Below are 18,922 nucleotides of genomic sequence, written 5' to 3'. Positions count from 1 at the left end.
ATGAGCTGCGCGTAAATTTTGTAGTGGTGTTTAAGTCAACAAAACAAGTTTAAAATATAAACCGTATATGGCAAATGGAGCAAACCCCTATGGCTGCTGAAAGCTAAACCTCTGCCTCAGTTTTAAGTCTACTACATCCAGAACACAGGATTGACTTGTATTTTGCTCCATCCATTCTCAAATGAAACACGACCCACTGTCCTGTCCCTTACAAAGAAAAGCCTCCCGAGTCCCCACACCATGATGCTGCCACCATCATGTTTCACACTGGGAATGACATTATCAGAGTGACATGCAGTTCTGTAGCTCTTCTAAGCTGTAAGTTAAAAATTGTTTTTTTCTTCTAGCTTTGTTTTTAAATGTTTTTCTTCTTCTTGCCACTCTTTCATAAAGTGAGTGTGACACACACACGTTGATTCCACTCATTCAGTAAGTGATTTCTTACAATTGATTGCACTGAATTTTGTTTAGCAGCATAAAATGGACTCAAAATTCATGCCACATGTTTTGGATGTTGAAGGTGGAAATGTTTGAATATCATGTATCCTTTTCTTTCTACCACTCCAATATGCATATGTTTATAGTGGTCAGTCAAATAAAATCAAGGGGTGTGAATATTGTTTTACATAGTGCTGTATTTTATGCCCACACATTTTCTTTGAACAAGATTAGATATAGTGGTGTTACTTAGTTTACAGTTTAAAGCATCTTGTTTTTTTATCTGCTTTTGCTCAGTTACTGGATCTGCATGTTATTCATAGTGAATCTGTTTAAAATGCATTCCTCCTTTCCACTTCCTTTTATCAGCACTGCTCTGTGTTTCAAGACAATCTTAAATCTTTTGTAACCTGATTTAAGAAAAAAAAATTGTCACCTAATACCAGAAATTCAGTCTTGCTTCTAGTAAATTGTTGTTGCTTTCAATATCTTATAGCTAAACAGTGCCACCATGTGGTGTTATTTGTTTGTCCAGCTGTGGTAATGATTTCTGTAATTGTTCAGCAAATTATGTTTTTTGAAGCACCAGAGTTGCTAAATAACTAGTTACTAATCTTTTATTAAAACATAAATTATTTGTGTGTTGTTTTGTTTGTTTAGTAGATGAAAACAAGTAGCAGAAACAGAAGAGAGAACTAACAAAATTTGAGTTTTGTGATTTGAACACTAGGTGGCACACTGATAATATCAAAACTACTACGGAAAAGCATTCATTTTTTTCTGCAAATGGGCTTTTTTGAAGAAGGTGATTTTGAAGAAGGTACTTGCCTTCTTCAAAAAAAGCCCATTTGCTTTTGTATTTGCTTTTGCAATATCACACTTTGCTTGTTGTGTCTTATCCTGGATTTATATGCCTTTTTTATTGTAGCCATTTAAATTTACATATAATGTGTTAATTGTGCAGTCACTTGTGTGTAGCGGACAGCACAGCGAAAGAGACTGGTTATGAAATTACCCCTCTTCACATCACTCTGCCCCTGTTTTTGTTCTGTTTATTTCATCCTGTCCTTGTTTCTGAAAGTGGCACATGTTGTGTAACTCCACTACTTCTCTGTATGAACAGAGCACCAGATACATCAAAGCTGCTTGTTTTGTCATCTAGCACAATGAGGGGTTCAGAACTGCAGTCAGAAACAGATCTCCCCTGTTGTGATTTTTTTTTTTTCTTCCATTTTTCTTGCTCTGTATTTGCTTTTGGTTTAACTCTGGGGACTTGAATATTTGATTTCTCTCTCTGCTTTTATTTGATATGTTTCCCTCTGCTCTCCTTCATTGGTTGTGCTTTCTTGAGAACACAACAGTTTAAAAAAAGAGGTATTGCATAAGTGTTTCAGCATAAGTAGGCCATGCAATGCATGGATTCGTTCATGTAGGGAATTTTTATGAATGGCATAGTTTTGCTGGGTAAAATACTCAGAGTAGCTAAAATATGAATGATGGCACTCTATTATCTCTGCCTGCACATTGTGCAATAAAATGGCACATGGCCTGCATGCATCGATGGCCAACGGACATTACTGCCATGGAAACCTTTTTTTTTTTTTTTTGTCCTGCTCATCAGAATTAGATTTGGACTTTAACTAGGGCCAGCCAAACTTAAAATTTTGACCTTGTGGATATGTTTTTATGCGACAGACTGGCGACCTGTCCGGGGTGTACCCCGCCTCTCGCCCGGAACGTTAGCTGGGGATAGGCACCAGCAACCCTCCCGACCCCATTAGGGACAAAGGGTGTATAGAAAATGGATGGATGGATATGTTTTTAATGTGGATTTACAGTAATTTAAGTAGGCTAAATAATGGTATGGAAGGCTCACCACCACTACCATACTGATAGATGTCACTGATTTTGTTTCATAACTGTTCTTGGATTTCTTTAAATGTGGGTGTAATGTTTTTGAGATCTTTTAGTCTTCTTCATGATGTCAGACGGTTCTGATTAAGGGATTCTTTTTAATCTATAGGTCTGGCAATAATCAGGCCTGGCTGTGGCTTGTTAAAATGATGATTCAAATAGAAAACACTTTGTCCCTGCACTTTATATACCTTTGAACAGCCATGTTGCATAGGCAGCATCTATGCTTTAAAAAAATCTAAGAAAGTCAGAAGTCTGCAAAGAAATTGAATTGCTTGAATAACATTAATCTGATAGTCGTTGTGGTCTTTATTTCCTGTTCTCTGGGTCCAAGAAAACCTATAGTCCTAGGAAATGAATAGAACGCTGAAATAATACAACATATTACTTAAGAAGCATAGCTGTCTGAAAGTTTTTTTTCATCAGTAGTGACACTTTTGGGAAACATTAGCAGCGTCAGCGTCTGTATCATTGTTATGTTTTTGGGAAGTGGAGATGCTCGGCCCTGAAATCATCAGAGCCCTGTCAGGGGACATCAGGGAACAAAGCAATATGCAATCTGTTATGAAACAAGAGTGTAATTTCCTTTCATGTTTACTTGTGCAGAAGCTCTCAGTCTCATTCTGTCTGAGGCCGAATGCATGAACACACTTGGAAATACACACACACACGGTGCTAGATTTGAAAAGTTATTAGGAAATAATGCATACTCAGTAGACAGTTTGTGTGAGAGTGTTTGATTTAAAATTCCTTCCTTGTCTCACCCATGCCTTGTTTAAGGGATAAAACGGTCTCCCTATACTCTCATACTCATCACATATCATCAAACATTCTTTTAACGAGCCCTTTTCTCCTGTTTATTCAGTACTTTGTCAATGATGCCGTTACATAAGCTTTGACTTTCTTTTGGGGGCTCTAGTTTGCAGGCAGATGGGAATCTAAATAGATTCTTGGATATTAATTGCTCTGAAAATGCAATAACAGTTGTTTTGTGTTTATGTGTTTTCTCCAGGCGGTGCTGCACATCCCAGCAGCTTAAGCTGTAATAGCTCTTAATAGGTTTTGTGGTGACAAATTTGTCATGGTAGATGAACTGTTGCCATCTCATAAAGAGTGTTTCTGACTGTAATGTTGCCAATGCATGAGATATAATTTAGAATATTGGTGCCTTGGGGGTCAAATGTGATGGTTGACGTGTAGTGTGTAATTAACTCAGTTGATAAATCATTCAGAGTTTAGTTCGATTTCACCCTCTGCCCTTTTCAGATTGAGTTCTCTCATTCTAACTTTTAAACCGCAACGTAAGAATGAGTTTGGAAATTAAAAAGCCGCAAAATCCATCTAGTAATAATGTGTATAATATTTATTCATCATATGCTACATTACTAAACCCTTCTTTCTCAAGGAAGTTCCTGTGATTTGTAAGTTTGCATCTAAATGGGTGCTGTCAGCTGGTATAAACTGCACAGTATGGAGTCAAAGAGCGACAGTGAGTCATTAAGACTGAGTCAGATGCGGATTTAGTCATTTATGTTCCTATTAGACAGTGATCTTGTTATTTTTATATCCTCTCTCCTGGAAGTCCATTATGCTTACTTGCATTATGTGATTTAATTATTTCTATTTGTAGGATGCAAGAATTATGGGAAGAGAATCTCCCACTTGCTTCTCTGGGTGTCTGCTTTACATGCCGCTGCACATCAGCAAATTGCAACTTAGCAAGGTCTAATTATAATTACCAAAAGGCTGATAAACAGTGAAGAACTGCAGCGTGCACCGACTACAAACACAAACGGACACCCTGGGTGATCTTTGCCCATTTCCTGAAGCTTGGTTAATTTGATGTTCCCAGCAAAACATAGGAAGTCTAGTTTTTGGTTGAAAAAAATCGAATTTGGACTGTCTCTAAAAAGCCATTACTTTAAAATTTGTCAGACTTTGTAGATAATCTTTCTTTGCAGGAACAGCTCTGATTGCAGAAAACAGCTGTTGTGTATTCTGCTTGGCACTCTGGATTAAAAAGTATTGCTAAAATACCAACTCACATGTCTGTCTTTACTTCTAGGTTGCATGTCTGCAGGACTTCTTTGGTGAGGAGGATATTTTTGTAGCCTGTGGACCAGAGAAGTTCCGCTACCATGATGACTTGATGTTGGATGAGAGTGGTAAGGGAAAAGGTGCTCTACAAAAGTTTTAATTGTTTCTTGCTGAATTTACAAACTCAGAATTATACAACTTGGTAAACAGTACAGGCACATATTTGTTGATAGCAATACATTTTTGCAATAACAGACACTCGGGCCTTCCCAGAAAAGAGATATGGACGTGTGATTCTCAGAAACCTGCTCACATTGTGTATTTGCAGACCCTTTCATACATGTTCCTATGCCTTATGTCATAGATGAACGCCAGTTGGAACAATCCTAACTTTTTTTCATGCTTTATTTTGGTTTACCACATTAACTCCTGATAAAACACAGACAGAATGTGAACCTTATCAATGTATATAAAGAGCTTTGCAAGACACCAAATGCTTTGTGTACAAGCAGAACAGATGTACTGACACATCTATTCTTAATTTATGTGTTTGTATCTCTTTGAGTTGTCCCTTTTGCATTTTAAGAGCCAGACCAGAAGGAGATGTTCTACAAATGTCCCTGCATGTGTTATATGCATTCTTTTCAGCATTAGAATCACTCATTCACAATGGGAACCAGAGGGGAAACAAACATTCACTCACATAAAAAGCAGTTATCTGAATCCTTTCAGGGTCTGTTGATCTAATTAAATGAAGAACAAGCTATAATTACGGAGAAGCATAAACTGATTAGTACAATCTAACACAACAACATTCTCTGTGGAAATGTATTGCCACTAGCAAATGGCAGGAAACAGCCTCCTTAAATACAAACATTTACAATGGGATGTGACTTCTGTGATTAATGAACCTGATGTAAAATCCATCTGCTTTGACTATCGCTTCATTTCCTGAAGGACTGCCATCTTTCTGCTGCAGGTTACAAAAGAAATGAAGTCCATGCTGCGATGTGTGCTGATCCTTCTTTTCTTATCCCCCCTCTTGTCTCCTGTACTTGTCTCACCTCTCACAACCCTGCTCCCTTTCTTTCCATCTTACCGCCACGGCCCACTGAGGATACTCTCTGTCCTCACTTCACCCATCTATAATTTGCTGTCTGCTTCTCCTTCTGTTGCCATTTAGTGCTCATCTGTATTCTTTCCCTCCTCTGCTCCCACATGAATCAGTTTGTGCTGGCTTTTGTTCAAATTTTGTTCTGTACATTTGTCTAATTTGTAACCCTGTATACACCGAACAAAGTCCATCCAACCTGGGTCTCCAGCATCCACCCCTTCTCATTATTCTTTCCTTTTTTTCCCTTTTTTTTTCCAAACCATAATACTTACCTGAATCCATTAGCCAGTCTTCCTTTGGTGACCTTCCTCCCTCTTGAGATAACCCACAGAGCAACCACCTACATGTAGCGGGGGGGTGAGGAGGGGGTTATGGTTTTGAATTTGTATTATCCAGAATTACTGATAATTATCTCCAGAAGTGGGGATCTTAGCAGTCTGTCTAGTTCTTACTGTATCTTTCTGATTAAACTTTCTTTCTTTTTCAATGTTGGCATCAGTTGTAAAGATGGAACATACAGGTAGGGCACACATCTGTACCGTTGCCCTGCTGTTAATGTTCAAGTTTCATAAAGAGCATGAATCTTTTTTTCATACTGGATGCAGTCAGATTTTATATAATAACATATTCTTAAAGAAACAAAAATATCTGTCTGAATGAACAAAAATATGTTTTATAGTAAAAAAATATATATATATGGATTTTTTTTTTTGTGCTCCTTTATGAGCTTTTGCAATTTCATTTCTCTTTTTTTTCAGAAGACAACCTGATTAAACACAAAATGCAGTTTTCAAATTCCGATTAAATCTATTAGTTTAACAAAGCTATTCAGAACAACTTGCTCCTAAGAACTGGTTGTGTCACTCTTGGCAGCAAAAACCACCATCATGCTTTTCTGTCTGGATAAATTTTGGACCTCTCTTTGCAGAATTATTTAAATTCAGGTGGCATTGGAAGGTTTGAAGCATGAAATGCCTATGTCATGCCTCAGTTCCTCGTTTAAGTCTGGACTTTAAATGAGCCGCTCTAAAACCTTCATTTTGAAGATTTATTCAACCATTCAGAATTGGACTTCATCTTTGGATTATTGTCTGGTAGCCTAACCACATGTTATGTTAGTTTTATGCAAGGTGTGACATGATATATACCTTCCAAAGGTTAATCTTTTTCCACTTCTTGAGAATCATGTGTTTTTGTAAATGTGAGAATGGACTTTTGTGTTCTTCTTTTGTCAGCTGTGGCTTTTCTCTTGGAACTCTCCCAAGTCAAATCAAGTTTTTTTTGTTTTTTTTTCTCTAATGAGCAATCAAAAATAATTACTCTTCAGATAAGGATAATTATGAAAACCACCTCAGACAATAATTATTGTAATCAAGGGTTAGTTTTATTATTAACCCCCTCCCTAATGATTTGATTAAGTAAACAGAGACAGAAACAGAGCTGAAACACTGCACTATGACATAGAGTTTTATCAACCAGATATAAAATGTTCTTAATATTATCTAAGTTGATTAAAGGTTTAACTTTAATTTAATTTGCTGGTCTTTGAAGAAAATGGTTTTTCAGCGAAAAATAATCTGATGTAATACTGATTTCAGGGGGTTATTTTTGGAGAAGCAGTTTGATTTCTGAACCACCTTATCAGCCATCAGCTTCCAGCACCAGCATGAAACTAGAATGGTTACTGTGGGTCAGATGAGGTTATTTACTTTCTTGAAAGCACTTGCATTTCTGCTCTACTTGTAGTTCTGCCACCTCAGTCTCTCTGGGGGGGAAAGTAAGCAGCAACTCCAAGGAAGGTGTCTGAAGTTTACGCCTGAGAAGGCAAGCAGTACCAGCAACTGCTGATACTAGCTTTTGAATGTCCAAAGTCCCTTTATTTTGGATTCAGAACTTGGTTTGTTCTTAACAAACCAAGTAGTTTCCTCCATAGGCAAGAGGAGGAAACTAAACAAAACTTTGCAGAAAATGTACACAGAAAACATCAGATTTGACAAACTAATCTAACTTCTCAAGTTTGTAAAAAAAAAAAAGATGCCTTAGTGTTAAATCAGTATTCTGATATTACATTTAAAAAGTTTAAATTTCAGTGTCTTTTACTATACTTGCCATGTAATGGATCACTTAAATCAAAGATAGAAAAAAATGTCCTTACTTTGCATTTTTATCTTCCTTGCAAAACCTTAGAATTATGTGAGTTTTTTTTATGAAATTACCAAAGCAATTTTTTTTTCACAGTATCATTTTATCATGTGTTATGCAATTATTTATATGGCTAATTTCAGTTACAAAAGCTTTTAATAGAGTGAAAAACACAAACAACCAATTTTTCTCACCCAGGAAAATGTGTGAAGGGAATCAGCAGGTTAAATATGGAAGTATACAGATTCTGTGTTGCCAACCAACTCAGTACATTTCTTTCATTCAGTATCGGACTTGTCCTGGCATATGCTATGCCACATTAAGATTAACAGCTTGTTAACCTAGAAGAGCTGCATCCAGGTACAATTCATGTCTGACTTTCTTTTTTTTCTTTTCTTTTTTTAAACCTCAAACTGAGATAAAATGGGACCCAAGATGTCTGTTTATTTTACATCTTCAAAAACCACCTAAAAGTTGATTTCCTAACCACTTTTTAATAATCCTACATTACTGAAAGATTCCATTTTTGCCCCCTACACACATCAAACCCGTCTGTGCCAGGGGATGGGGAGCGTAAGTTAACACCTCTTTATCCACCGGCAGACAGCGAGCAATATGGAGAAACAGACAGACAGGAACACAGAGTGACAGACTAAGCAGTAAGGCAGTTGGAAGTAGAGCTGCAGAAGACATTGCCTCCTCTCAACATTGCTATAATTATCACCCCTGCTTCAACTCTGGCACTCAGTCATCATGTTAACACTCCGTATTGTACATTAATCACTGGGTTACAGAAAATGTCACACAATCAGCCACACAGACACACACAGATGAGGTAGATGAGGCCAGACACGCCTGGCAGGCTGCGTAGTCTTCCCTTTCCCACTTGTCTGAAATGTTAATGAGCTTTAATGGGGCACAGTTAATGAGCAGGAGACGAGAAAAGTTTTGGAGGAGAAGAAGGCAGGCAGGTTGTGCGCTGGCGTTCACATGGCTCATTTATTTGGACTGTGTCTCTGCAAAGTACTAGTTTTCCATGAGTCATTGCTGCCACTCCTGCAACGCCGCAATAATTCTGTTTGGAAAGCGAGCCTGGAGAAGGTCAGGACACATTTTTCCTGGGGATGTGAAGCTAAATCCAATTACAGCTGGATTCATAGGTTATCATTTCTCTGTTAACAATGCAGGCTTAAATCTAGCCATCAGACCTCCAAACTTGGAGAACATTTTTAAATACTAATTTTTTCTGAATTTAGATGCTATTTGAGCAGATATTATTTGTTTGTGCCTACCTAATTGCCTCTGAATGCATGTTATGCTGTTCGCTCTTGCAGAGTGCCGCATGATGAAGTCGGTGACCTATGGCAAGATGTCAGGCTCTCTCAACCGATGCTCTCCCAGGACTGTCATCCAATCACATCGGAGCAAGTCCCCAGCTTCTGGTAAAGTGGTTCACTTTTTCTGCTTCATTTTTCCTAAAGCAATTTTGCTTCAGTGTCATCTAACATACAAAACACTTAGACAACTTAAACGTTTTCACAATTTGTCACATTGCAAGCAAAAACTCCAGCAAGTTTTAATAGCATTTTTAATGTTAGATGAGCATAATGTGGAGGGAAAAGGTGCATTTTTTCCAATGTTTTAATGAAGAAACACTTGAAAATTGTGGTGCACATTTGTTTTTAGCCAGCTGAGCTAACTGCTTTCAGAAATCTAGTTAATAGAGTCCAAACAGTTTTAGTAGCATTTTAACCCTGTTCGCAGATTACCACACACCAAGCACAATGTACGTCCTAATTTGTCTAAAATCCCCCATGTGAAGAAAAGAAACACTACACATCACTTTGAACCAACAAGATCCACCGTGACACATGGTGGTGGCAGCATCATGCCGTACAGATGCCTTTCTTTAGCAAGGATAGGAAAGTCTTGTAAAGTGGGTAGTCAATGGATAAATGCAGAAAAATACAAAACAAAACTATAAAATGATTTAGATCAAAGCATGTCTTTGTGCTGGAATTACAATGATTAATTCCTTTTAACTTTTTAATTATATGCTACTTTGTGTTGGTCTACAACATTTTATGCAAACGAGATTTTCGTTGCAACAATGGGAGAAAAGTTCATGCGGTACAAATACAAGGCACTATAGTTCACTGAGTTCTTCGAGCCTTCATGTCTGTGTTTGTACACGAGGAATGAGTATGGTAGCACAGACCCAGTGGAAATAATTGGGGTGTGTTTGTGTCGCAATACTCCCTCATCTTTATTTTTCTTATGTTATCCAGCTCATTACTTCCATCCATGTCGCAGCACAGTGTGAATAAACGCTGCAATGAAATCAGCGCTATGCAGACTGTCTGGCAGTTTTCACATACATGCGAGCTGTGTCTCAGTGCATGCAAAATGCAAATTGAAATGAGACAAGATCCAGCTGATTTCACTTGGGGAGGAGGAAAATGCAAGCAGGGATAAGAGAGGTAACAAAAAAGAGATGATACAGAGAGAGAGGGAAGATAAGAGGGCTGGTGACTCAATCCTGCAGCTCCACACAAACTGCTTCTCACCTGACATACTAATGAAATGTCATGAAACACACACACTGTGCTTAGTTTGTGCCTAATAAGACATCCTTAAAACTCCTTTAGATTACACAAACATCCCAATAAATGAATGTTAATTCATAGAAATGACTCGAGTTCTCACTAATCCACCAGCATTGTTGTGTTCCATTCATTTCGTCTTAATAGCAGTGTGGGGTTTGTGATTAGTTTTCAGCTTTAGCAAATATCACTTCGTTCTTTGCCTGATTTCACGGTACAAGCTTTGACTGGTATTGCCTAGTTATGCACCAGCACACTTTTTCATTTCGGTTGTAATTATGAAGTTATTGACTGTATAGAGACCTACCGGTTTGGGTGGGGTGATGCAACCCCCAGAAATCCAACAAAAATTATTTCTTCCACCTGCTTTTTGAAATCATAAATATGCACAGAAACTTTTTATTTTTATTTTTTTTTTTTTTTTTTACTTTTATTTCTTGCAAATGTAATTGCAGAATGAAGATGTGAAAAACAAAGTGAAAAGGTGTAGAGAGAAAGATGTTTTTATGTGAAGAGAAGCTTCTGAGTGCTGTCAGACTGAGAACTTTGGGGAAAAGGTTATGAGGGTGAGTCATACAGTCTCTGATCTCGCTCTCAGCATTCCATCTGCAACCAAGGTGTACATGCGTGTGTGTGTGTGAGAGAGAGAAAAAGAGCGAGAGAGAGAAAAAATGAAAAAACAAAAAGTCATGTTGGGTGGGGGGGAGACTTCTCTTGGTTGCTATGGAAATGCAGCACACTTAGAGCATGTAGCTGGAGACACAATAGGCACCCATATATGGCAGTGACTTCCTATGAAATGGCCGTCTGTGCAGACAGAGCTAACTGACATTCCCTGCCCGTCTAGAATCGTGAGTCAGACCATCCTGTCTCGTCGCTTTTGTTAAAAAAAACAAAACAGAAAAAAAACACCCCATATACCCTCCTGGCTTCACCTATGCTGTTTCACATCAGATGTTGTGTTGTTGTTGACTATGTTGTATTTATTTCATAAAACATTGCCTGACTGTAACAGGAGAGAGGCAGAGAGAGGAGTGACAGTAGGAAAGCAACTGATGGATCTGTTGTTTGACCCTCTCTGCTCCTCTCTTGTTTGTTATTATCCCCCCAATGTCCCTCGCTCTCCCCCGTTTAAAAAAAAATACACCGTGCTCACTTCCCTGCAGGACAATTTGTTCTCAAATGAAAATGAGTCAACATCATCTGCTGTTTTCACTGTTCATGTGCAGCCAATTCTGCTGCTGTTATGTGGTTGCAAGAAAGACTCATATGGGCAGAACTTTGTGATACCAGACACTGAATTTGGATAAATCCTTTTAAAAATGGAATCTGAATTAGTGTAATATGAAATATGATCTGTCTGTTGGGAAATGACTCACTAAATTGAAACAGAATTTAATATTTTGAAGTTAAACTGAATGAATTTGCCAATAATGCTTTATGGATTTAGCCCAGTCTGTGTTTGACTATTGCTTGTTTACATGAGCAACACCAAAATATAGTCAGTTTCTGAACCTTCATCAGTGTCACCCTGTTTGCTTTGTTCTATAACAAGATTAAAAGAAAATTAAGATTTCATTTTGAAGTCTGAAGAATTTCTATAAATATTTAATAACAATTATGTTTAAAAAAAAAAAGAGGTTCTTGTGTGCCATCATTCGTTTTCTATTATGGCAGAGTGCTCTGGAAATAGCATACTAACTTAAATCTTTTCAAGTCAAATAAGACATAAAATAAATCAACTTAAACCTTTGCCAAACCAAATCTGAGTAAAAAAGCATTAAAAGCTGTTTAGTGTGAATTGTATCTGTCACAGAGAGCATTTAGCACAACATCAAACACCACCTGGTGTCCCTCTGAGTGTTTGACTGCCCATGACTGTGTGAGCTTGCAGCCAAAATCTGGACACTGCTGAACACTAGATTGGTGTGTGCCTGTGTGTGTAAGGGGTTGGGGTTGCCATGTGCACAAACACTGTTTTTCACACACTCACACTAGCTCCGTAAATCCAATAAGGTGTTAAACTGAAGAATTTTACTGGAAACCTGTTTGTTTTGCGGATGAAATGAAACTATTTGTAGTGAATATTTTACAGTTATTTCTATTACCCAGTTGCAGCAGTACAACAATCTGTTTGTAACCCTTAAATAAATACTAAGTTCTTGCATTGCTCCCATTCTTGGGAAAACATAAATAAATGTACTGTCCAACGAAACGTAAGAATATATTTCCATTTCTTTATGTTGGAGAGAAGTTCAATGGATGTATTGAAAAGAAGTTTCGCTCACTAAAATTTTACACTTCTAATAGAATAGATGGACATCTGGGTATGAAGCCTAAATATGATTTGAGCAAATAAGCTAAATTTGTTTTTTTTCCTCAATCACATGAACCACACCTCTCATTCGGATTACAATTTCAATCCGTTCTAGCCAAGTATTCCGATTGGAGCGTTTATGTGACAAAACTTTATTCAAATGACTTATTCATGTAAATGTGCCTACTGACCCGACTCTGACTTCCTTTTGGATGATGGACCTTATGTGCGAGGGTGAGGCCAGCAACCCAATGAATGAAGCTTGGTTTATTTTATTTGTGTTTCACTCTTCTCTCTGACAACAGGTACTTCTTGATTCTAGCAGTAACTGATTCCAACATTAAACCTACTTTTGAGTATATTTTAATTTTAGTTGCAAGAAATTAAAACAAAAATATTCATCCCCAATCAATTTAGATTGACAGTGATCCGCCAGATAAACAAGAATCCCCCAGGAAATCAGTGAAGAGAGCTAAAAATTAGAATGATGCTCTGACTCTGAAAGCCATATTTGATGATTAAATAAACATAGAAACAACAAAGAACAGACATTAGAAATGCAACACAGTATGACTACAGTTATGCATAGTTGGGGAAAAAAACAAAGAAATCTATAAACTCAAAAAGCATTTATTTGGTCACGTTTTCTATTTTAGATGTCCTTGTTGTTTTTCTCTAGTTTTATGTTTAAAATGAGACAGTCATTTTTGCATAGGAGTCTACAGCATTCAGATAGTGGTGCTTTCAAGTCAGAATGTTTTATCTTTTGTCTAGGTTTAGGCAAACATGTTGTCCTTTCTACTTAGGTTTAACAACAAAAGCCTTCCAAGTAACGAGACAGAATGCCTTATCAGTTCCCAGCAGCATCAAACAACTTCTCAGTATGCAGCTCACAGCACATTTGAATTTAATTCTCCTTCCTTCTTCTTACTGAAGCAAAATAAAGCAACCTTATGTGTTATCTGTTTGTTGGGTATTTCATTTTGAGTAGCCACCCCATGTTTTATAATTCTAAAATTATAGTATCGGATCTTAATGTAGGATAAAGGTAGAGAAATGAAAATTACATAAAAATAAATATGGAAAATTGTCTGCTATATTCTGTCATGTTGTGCTTTATCTGCCAGTGGTTGTGAGTGGGCAGGCTTAACACTGTCATCGCTCGATATTCACTCTCCCATGATGCCACAACCCCGGCTGAGAGTGCTTATGCACACCGACCCAAAATAATGTGTGAAAACAATTTGCACTCAGACATAGTTCCTCTCACCATCTGTGCCTCCGTTGATGCCTCATGTCTGCTAAAAATCAACAGAGAAGTGCAGATGGTGTCATCAGCAAGCATCGCTTCGACACCTCTGCAAATCATCCCGCTCTTTGTGTTGGAACCTCTGGGGTGGGGTGACCCAAAAATAAGATCCAGTATGTCTCCAGAGAACCCAATCCTGTCTGAGAAACTTTATGAACTGTAAATGTGCTATACTTGGAGCATCCGTTACTTTTGTGCTCCCTAAAACCTGTTTATGCAGGCGTACATACACAGAAAACATAAATGTGCATTAATGTGTATGAATAATACAGGTTATTCACTAAAAGTCAGTAGTCTATGTATTGTGGTGCCGATTTATTTCCGACATAGAAAATATTTCTCTCAAAATTCAACTGTGACATAATGACAATTACAGGTTGCATTTATTTGCCATTAAAGTTCTCAGCAATTATAACAATTATTTTTGTTGCAGTTGATGTGATGCATTAAATGTCATTGCAGCGCTAATCTCTTATGAAAATATGTCGCTTGCATAATAGAATGATGCCGGGCAGATCATTTGGTTCATTGTAACTACTTAAAAAAAATCACACAATTACTGTTTACACAAAATATTGTAAGAAAAGCTTACATGGTTTTCAAAACTCTTGGCAAAGTTATAGCAATCACTCTAATTTTTAAATCTGTGGTACAACTACGTGAAATCTCATGCAAACTTCAGAAGTCAAGGTAACAGCGGGTAGAGTCCACTTCTGTAACGTAATCTCAGGATAAATGCAGTTCTCTGTGAAGGTTGTACAGGTATGGGATAAAGTTATGGAAAAGTTTAAAGCTAATCTACCAAGACATAGTCATAGAGCTACAACATCTAAAACAATGTGTTCTGATAAAATAAGACCATAATGAAACGTTTTGGACATATATAATTAAGACATAATGTTGACTGTGAAGCCTGGTGGCAGCATCATGCTACTGTGATTCACAAAAAGGACATGGAAGCTTGTTATAGTTGCTGGATGGATCAAACAGAGCAGTGCTACAAGAAAACCATTTAAAAGCTGCTAAAGACTTGAGACTGGGGGAGAGGTTGACCAACAGAACAATGACTGGAAGAATTCAGTTGGCAATATAGTGGAACAGTTTTGATGAAAGCGTTGGAAGTCTAAACCTAAATTTGAATGAGCAGGATTTGAGCATTGATTTTTCACAGATGCTCTTTATCCAATTGGACTGAACTTGAGCCATTTTGCAACTCAGGAAGAGCAAACACTTCATTCTCCTGTTGTACACACGTAATGGAGACTTGCAGTTGTAATTGCTATGAAAGGTGGTTTAAATGCATGTCACTCAAATGGTGGGAGTTCTTAGCTTGATGCAATTACTCCATTGGTTTTTTTTTTTGTCGTTTGTTTTTTTTCATCAAGCAATAACTGTGTGACCCCAATCTCTTGGTGCTTCGCTATTTGTTACACACTCAATATTTCCCAAAGCATCGTCTGGTCAACAAGTTCATTTCCTTCAGCCTGAGCCTTCATTTTCCACATTGATGCTGTAGCTTTACTTTAATCTGTTATAGCCTTAAACAGTTGGATGTACAGTCATATTCCTGCTCGGGTATCAGACACCCTCCAGCTAACTCTTAATTGTCACTTCAACTACACGTTAAAGGCTTAATTACACTAAAAATAGTAGAACTCGCTTCAGGCTGCTAGTAGCCCAATTTTAGTTGCATACTTTTTGTGTATTCCATAGTCACTGGAAGGCCATAATTTTTTTATTTTTTTTTTACCCATCTTAGGCCTTTTCAAATTTTCAATGTAATGTGTCGCAGTTGTCAACCCACATCATCTCACCTTAAATTATGTTTATTTTGCACATGCAATAGTAGCTCTACTATTGAAAGTGTACTTTGGAAAGTAAAGGATGGGCAATGAAAAAAACTGCATAAAAGTATATCTTTTATGCCCTGAATTTATATCTATTGCATTTCAATCTCTGAGAAATATGACATATTTTTCTTAATTCTAAACATGGTTTAGAGTTAAGAAACGTATTATTTTGTAAAAGCATAATTTTACAAAATTATGCTTTTACTGGCACTGAAAGTAACAGTAATGAAGTGCAAATATAGCTGAATTGTTAAACTAATAAAAGGTGCCATATTCAAGAACAGCTGGAGCCAAGGTTTGAGTATCATAAGTGGCAATTGTTACTGCACAGTCCAGTCTCCTTAGTCAGCCCTTGGTTTATAAGACTGCTCCTGAGTCTGCGCTATAAACAAGAAACAGGCATATTTCATAGGAGTTTTATGAGCTATGTTTCTCTTAATTTACTGTATATAAATACCTAGACATTCTTATCAAAATCAGTTGTGCAGATAGAGCTTCCCTTTCACTAATGTACTAAATAATAGAATGTGTTATGTAACAACTGTTCCCACAAATGCTATCAAATATGTCTGAGTGCACATTACGTACAACCTCATGAAAAATTATCACATAACCTGTTATTTTTGAATACCAGGTTAAGGATTGTTGACAAAGCTAGTGTCTCGTTTGTTGTAATAACTGCTCAGGTTGTAAAATCAGGATGCATCTGTAATATCTAATGAAAACGTTTAAGACAGCCTGCAAGCAGACAGCTTAGACCAGCAAATATTTACACCTGAAGTCTGCAGCTGCAGGGTAAGATCTGTATCATATACAGATAAGTATAACTTTCCACCTGATGTACAAAATCTGACCCAGATATGTAGTTTTTGACTTCCGAAAATCCTTTTCAGTTCCTGACATTTTTGAGGAACGAAAAATTGTTTTTTATTGAAAATTACAGTTTTAGACTATTGAGTAATATTCTTGTCATTTTCTCTTCACCCCAGATAAATCGCTCCTGTACTTTCTGGTGAAGTGACATAATGTGACAGTTGTAGGCTGTATGCTGGATATGTCTGCAAGTGGTGGTTCTTGAAGCACTGAACTCCTGCTGCAGTCCAAACAGTTTGAAACTTCTCCAAACTCTAAAAGGCTTTGCTTGAAAATCTTCACAAGGCTTCAATTATCCCTGTTCCTTATGCACCTTTTTTGGTCTAAATTTTTCTTTCCACCAAATTTTGCATTCCAATATTTTTGAATACAGCACTCTGTGGATGGAAACATCTTTTGCAATGGCATTTTCTGGATTACCCTTCCTGTATAATGTGTCAATAGTCATGATTGTATAGCTATAACATCACTGTAACATGACTTTTCATTTTATTTGTCTTAAGCAATGTTATTTTCTGATACAGGGAACTTTGTGTTTTTGTTAACTCTAAGCCATAAGTATCAAAATTAACAAGAACAGTATGAAATATGTACTGTTATTATGTAAAATGAAATATGTAACTCTGCTTATAATAAATTTACATGGGTTATATGAGTTTCATTTTTAAATTGAATTACTAAAATAAACTGCATTTTCAACTATAATTTATTGAGGCACGCTTGTAATTATATTATACTATATATCAATTTAACTGTAGTCTACTTCAGCATCATACAGTGAAGGAGAATAGTAGCTAACTGAAGCAACGTCTTTAGTTAAATAGCGAAACGTTTTGTAGGATTTGTTGTTAAAAACGGTTAATATTAGAATTTACAATGTTGATCATTTTATTACCAAAATCCATTACCTTTAGAAACTCCTTTTTATAGTGCGGGCTGGTTTTGATTCTTCGGGAATGCGAAAATGGAGGTGTTGAATAAGCAGCTGAAGCTTTGGGTGGGTTTTCTGGTCATAAATAGAACATTTCTTTATGAAGAAACAGGGCTTTTAGAACACTCTGTTCTGAATCACTCCGGTATCTATCCTTTGCTTTAAACTCAATCCACCTGGTCGCCAATCTGTTTTGCTTCCAGATTAAATAAAAGCGTAAATTTATTGGTAACTATAACCGAGCAGCACTAAAAGATGACAATTTTAGATTTTTTTTTAGCCATCCTTCCTTCTCTCCTGCCAGCTCTCTATCTCTCCCTCCGCTCCCCGTGCGCGTCAGAGTTTGCGCAAGCAGCCTCTCCGCCTCTCCGTGTAGTATAGCGCAGCTCCGTCTCCCATTCACACCAGTTTACTACCAGACACACACTCGGTCGGAACGCGTTAAAAAAAGGTGCTGCTCCTCTCCTTTCGCCACTTTGGATTAACACTGTGCTTTTTTCGCCATGCTAGAAGTGGAAGGTAGGAAACTCGGCCGACGATTTTGTTGCCATTTCAAGCCCGAAACTTATGCGTTAAAATCCGGAGGCTGCAGTTTAATAGATGTTCTATTCCCCGATATTTGACCTTGACGAACAGCTTTACTAAAAGCGATTTTGTTTGTTTTATAGTACAAAATAAATTGGCGACATTAACGCTGTAGGCTAATATTGTTTTGTAATTGAAAGGAGGGCTTCACTGTCTAACGCTGATGCTGAATTTCATCAATGAAGGAACGGCACCGACAACTCATCGCTTTAATTTATCTTCACACGTGTTAAAAAAACTAATTATGAACGTTTGGGTAATTTAATGGTGAAGCCATCAACCGATTGCTGTGTTCATTTCCTTTTACTGTGGAATAATTCAGAAAGTTCTTAGGCATGGATTGGACTACAAAAATGTATCCGTGAAGAGGCTTTTCTTGTTCAATTCATGCTGAGGCTCAGGGAATCAAGTGAAATAACGCATTGACAAAAAAGCGTGTGTCCTGCATCAAGGGATTGTGAAAATCTATGCTGTCTACATTTAGCAATCTTCAGATTAGTGGGGAAATAAGGTTCAAAAGTGTGGGGCGCAGATGGGGCATTTGGTAGCGAAAAAGATTCATAAATCCCGTTTAGTGGATTTTTTTATTTGTTTTACTTTAAATCCTGAATAACACTACTTCCCAGTTCTTCAAGAACAGACCTATTTTTTCTCTTCAGACAGCAGGCCTTTGCTGCACAATAAATCGGCTTTTGTATAAAATTGCTTCAAAACTCACTCTACTTCAGTTTATGACATTTAGGGGTGTGACATTGAGACCCAGATGTGATATAATGAGCTCCCTTTATTATTTTTTTACACAAATAGAG

General features: G+C 37.2%; 1 protein-coding gene across 6 annotated transcripts in view; it reads left to right on the top strand.

Annotated features, from left to right (window-relative positions):
- dclk1a (doublecortin-like kinase 1a) overlaps positions 1-18,922 on the top strand; it is a 50,415-nt gene that overhangs the window by 10,938 nt on the left and 20,555 nt on the right. For 2 of the 6 annotated variants that reach the window (XM_044140030.1, XM_044140029.1), the window contains exons 4-5: positions 4,418-4,529; positions 8,980-9,087. In XM_044140030.1, the coding sequence (XP_043995965.1) occupies positions 4,418-4,529; positions 8,980-9,087 (220 nt within the window). Of the gene's footprint in view, positions 1-4,417; positions 4,530-8,979; positions 9,088-16,713; positions 17,248-17,920; positions 18,048-18,922 lie in introns of those variants that run through there. The other 4 variants (XM_044140031.1, XM_044140033.1, XM_044140034.1 and 1 more) reach the window with 3 other exon arrangements.

Source organism: Gambusia affinis, linkage group LG15, assembly GCF_019740435.1.
Source record: "Gambusia affinis linkage group LG15, SWU_Gaff_1.0, whole genome shotgun sequence".
Lineage (NCBI taxonomy): Eukaryota > Metazoa > Chordata > Actinopteri > Cyprinodontiformes > Poeciliidae > Gambusia > Gambusia affinis.
This window is presented reverse-complemented; position numbering and strand designations above follow the sequence as displayed.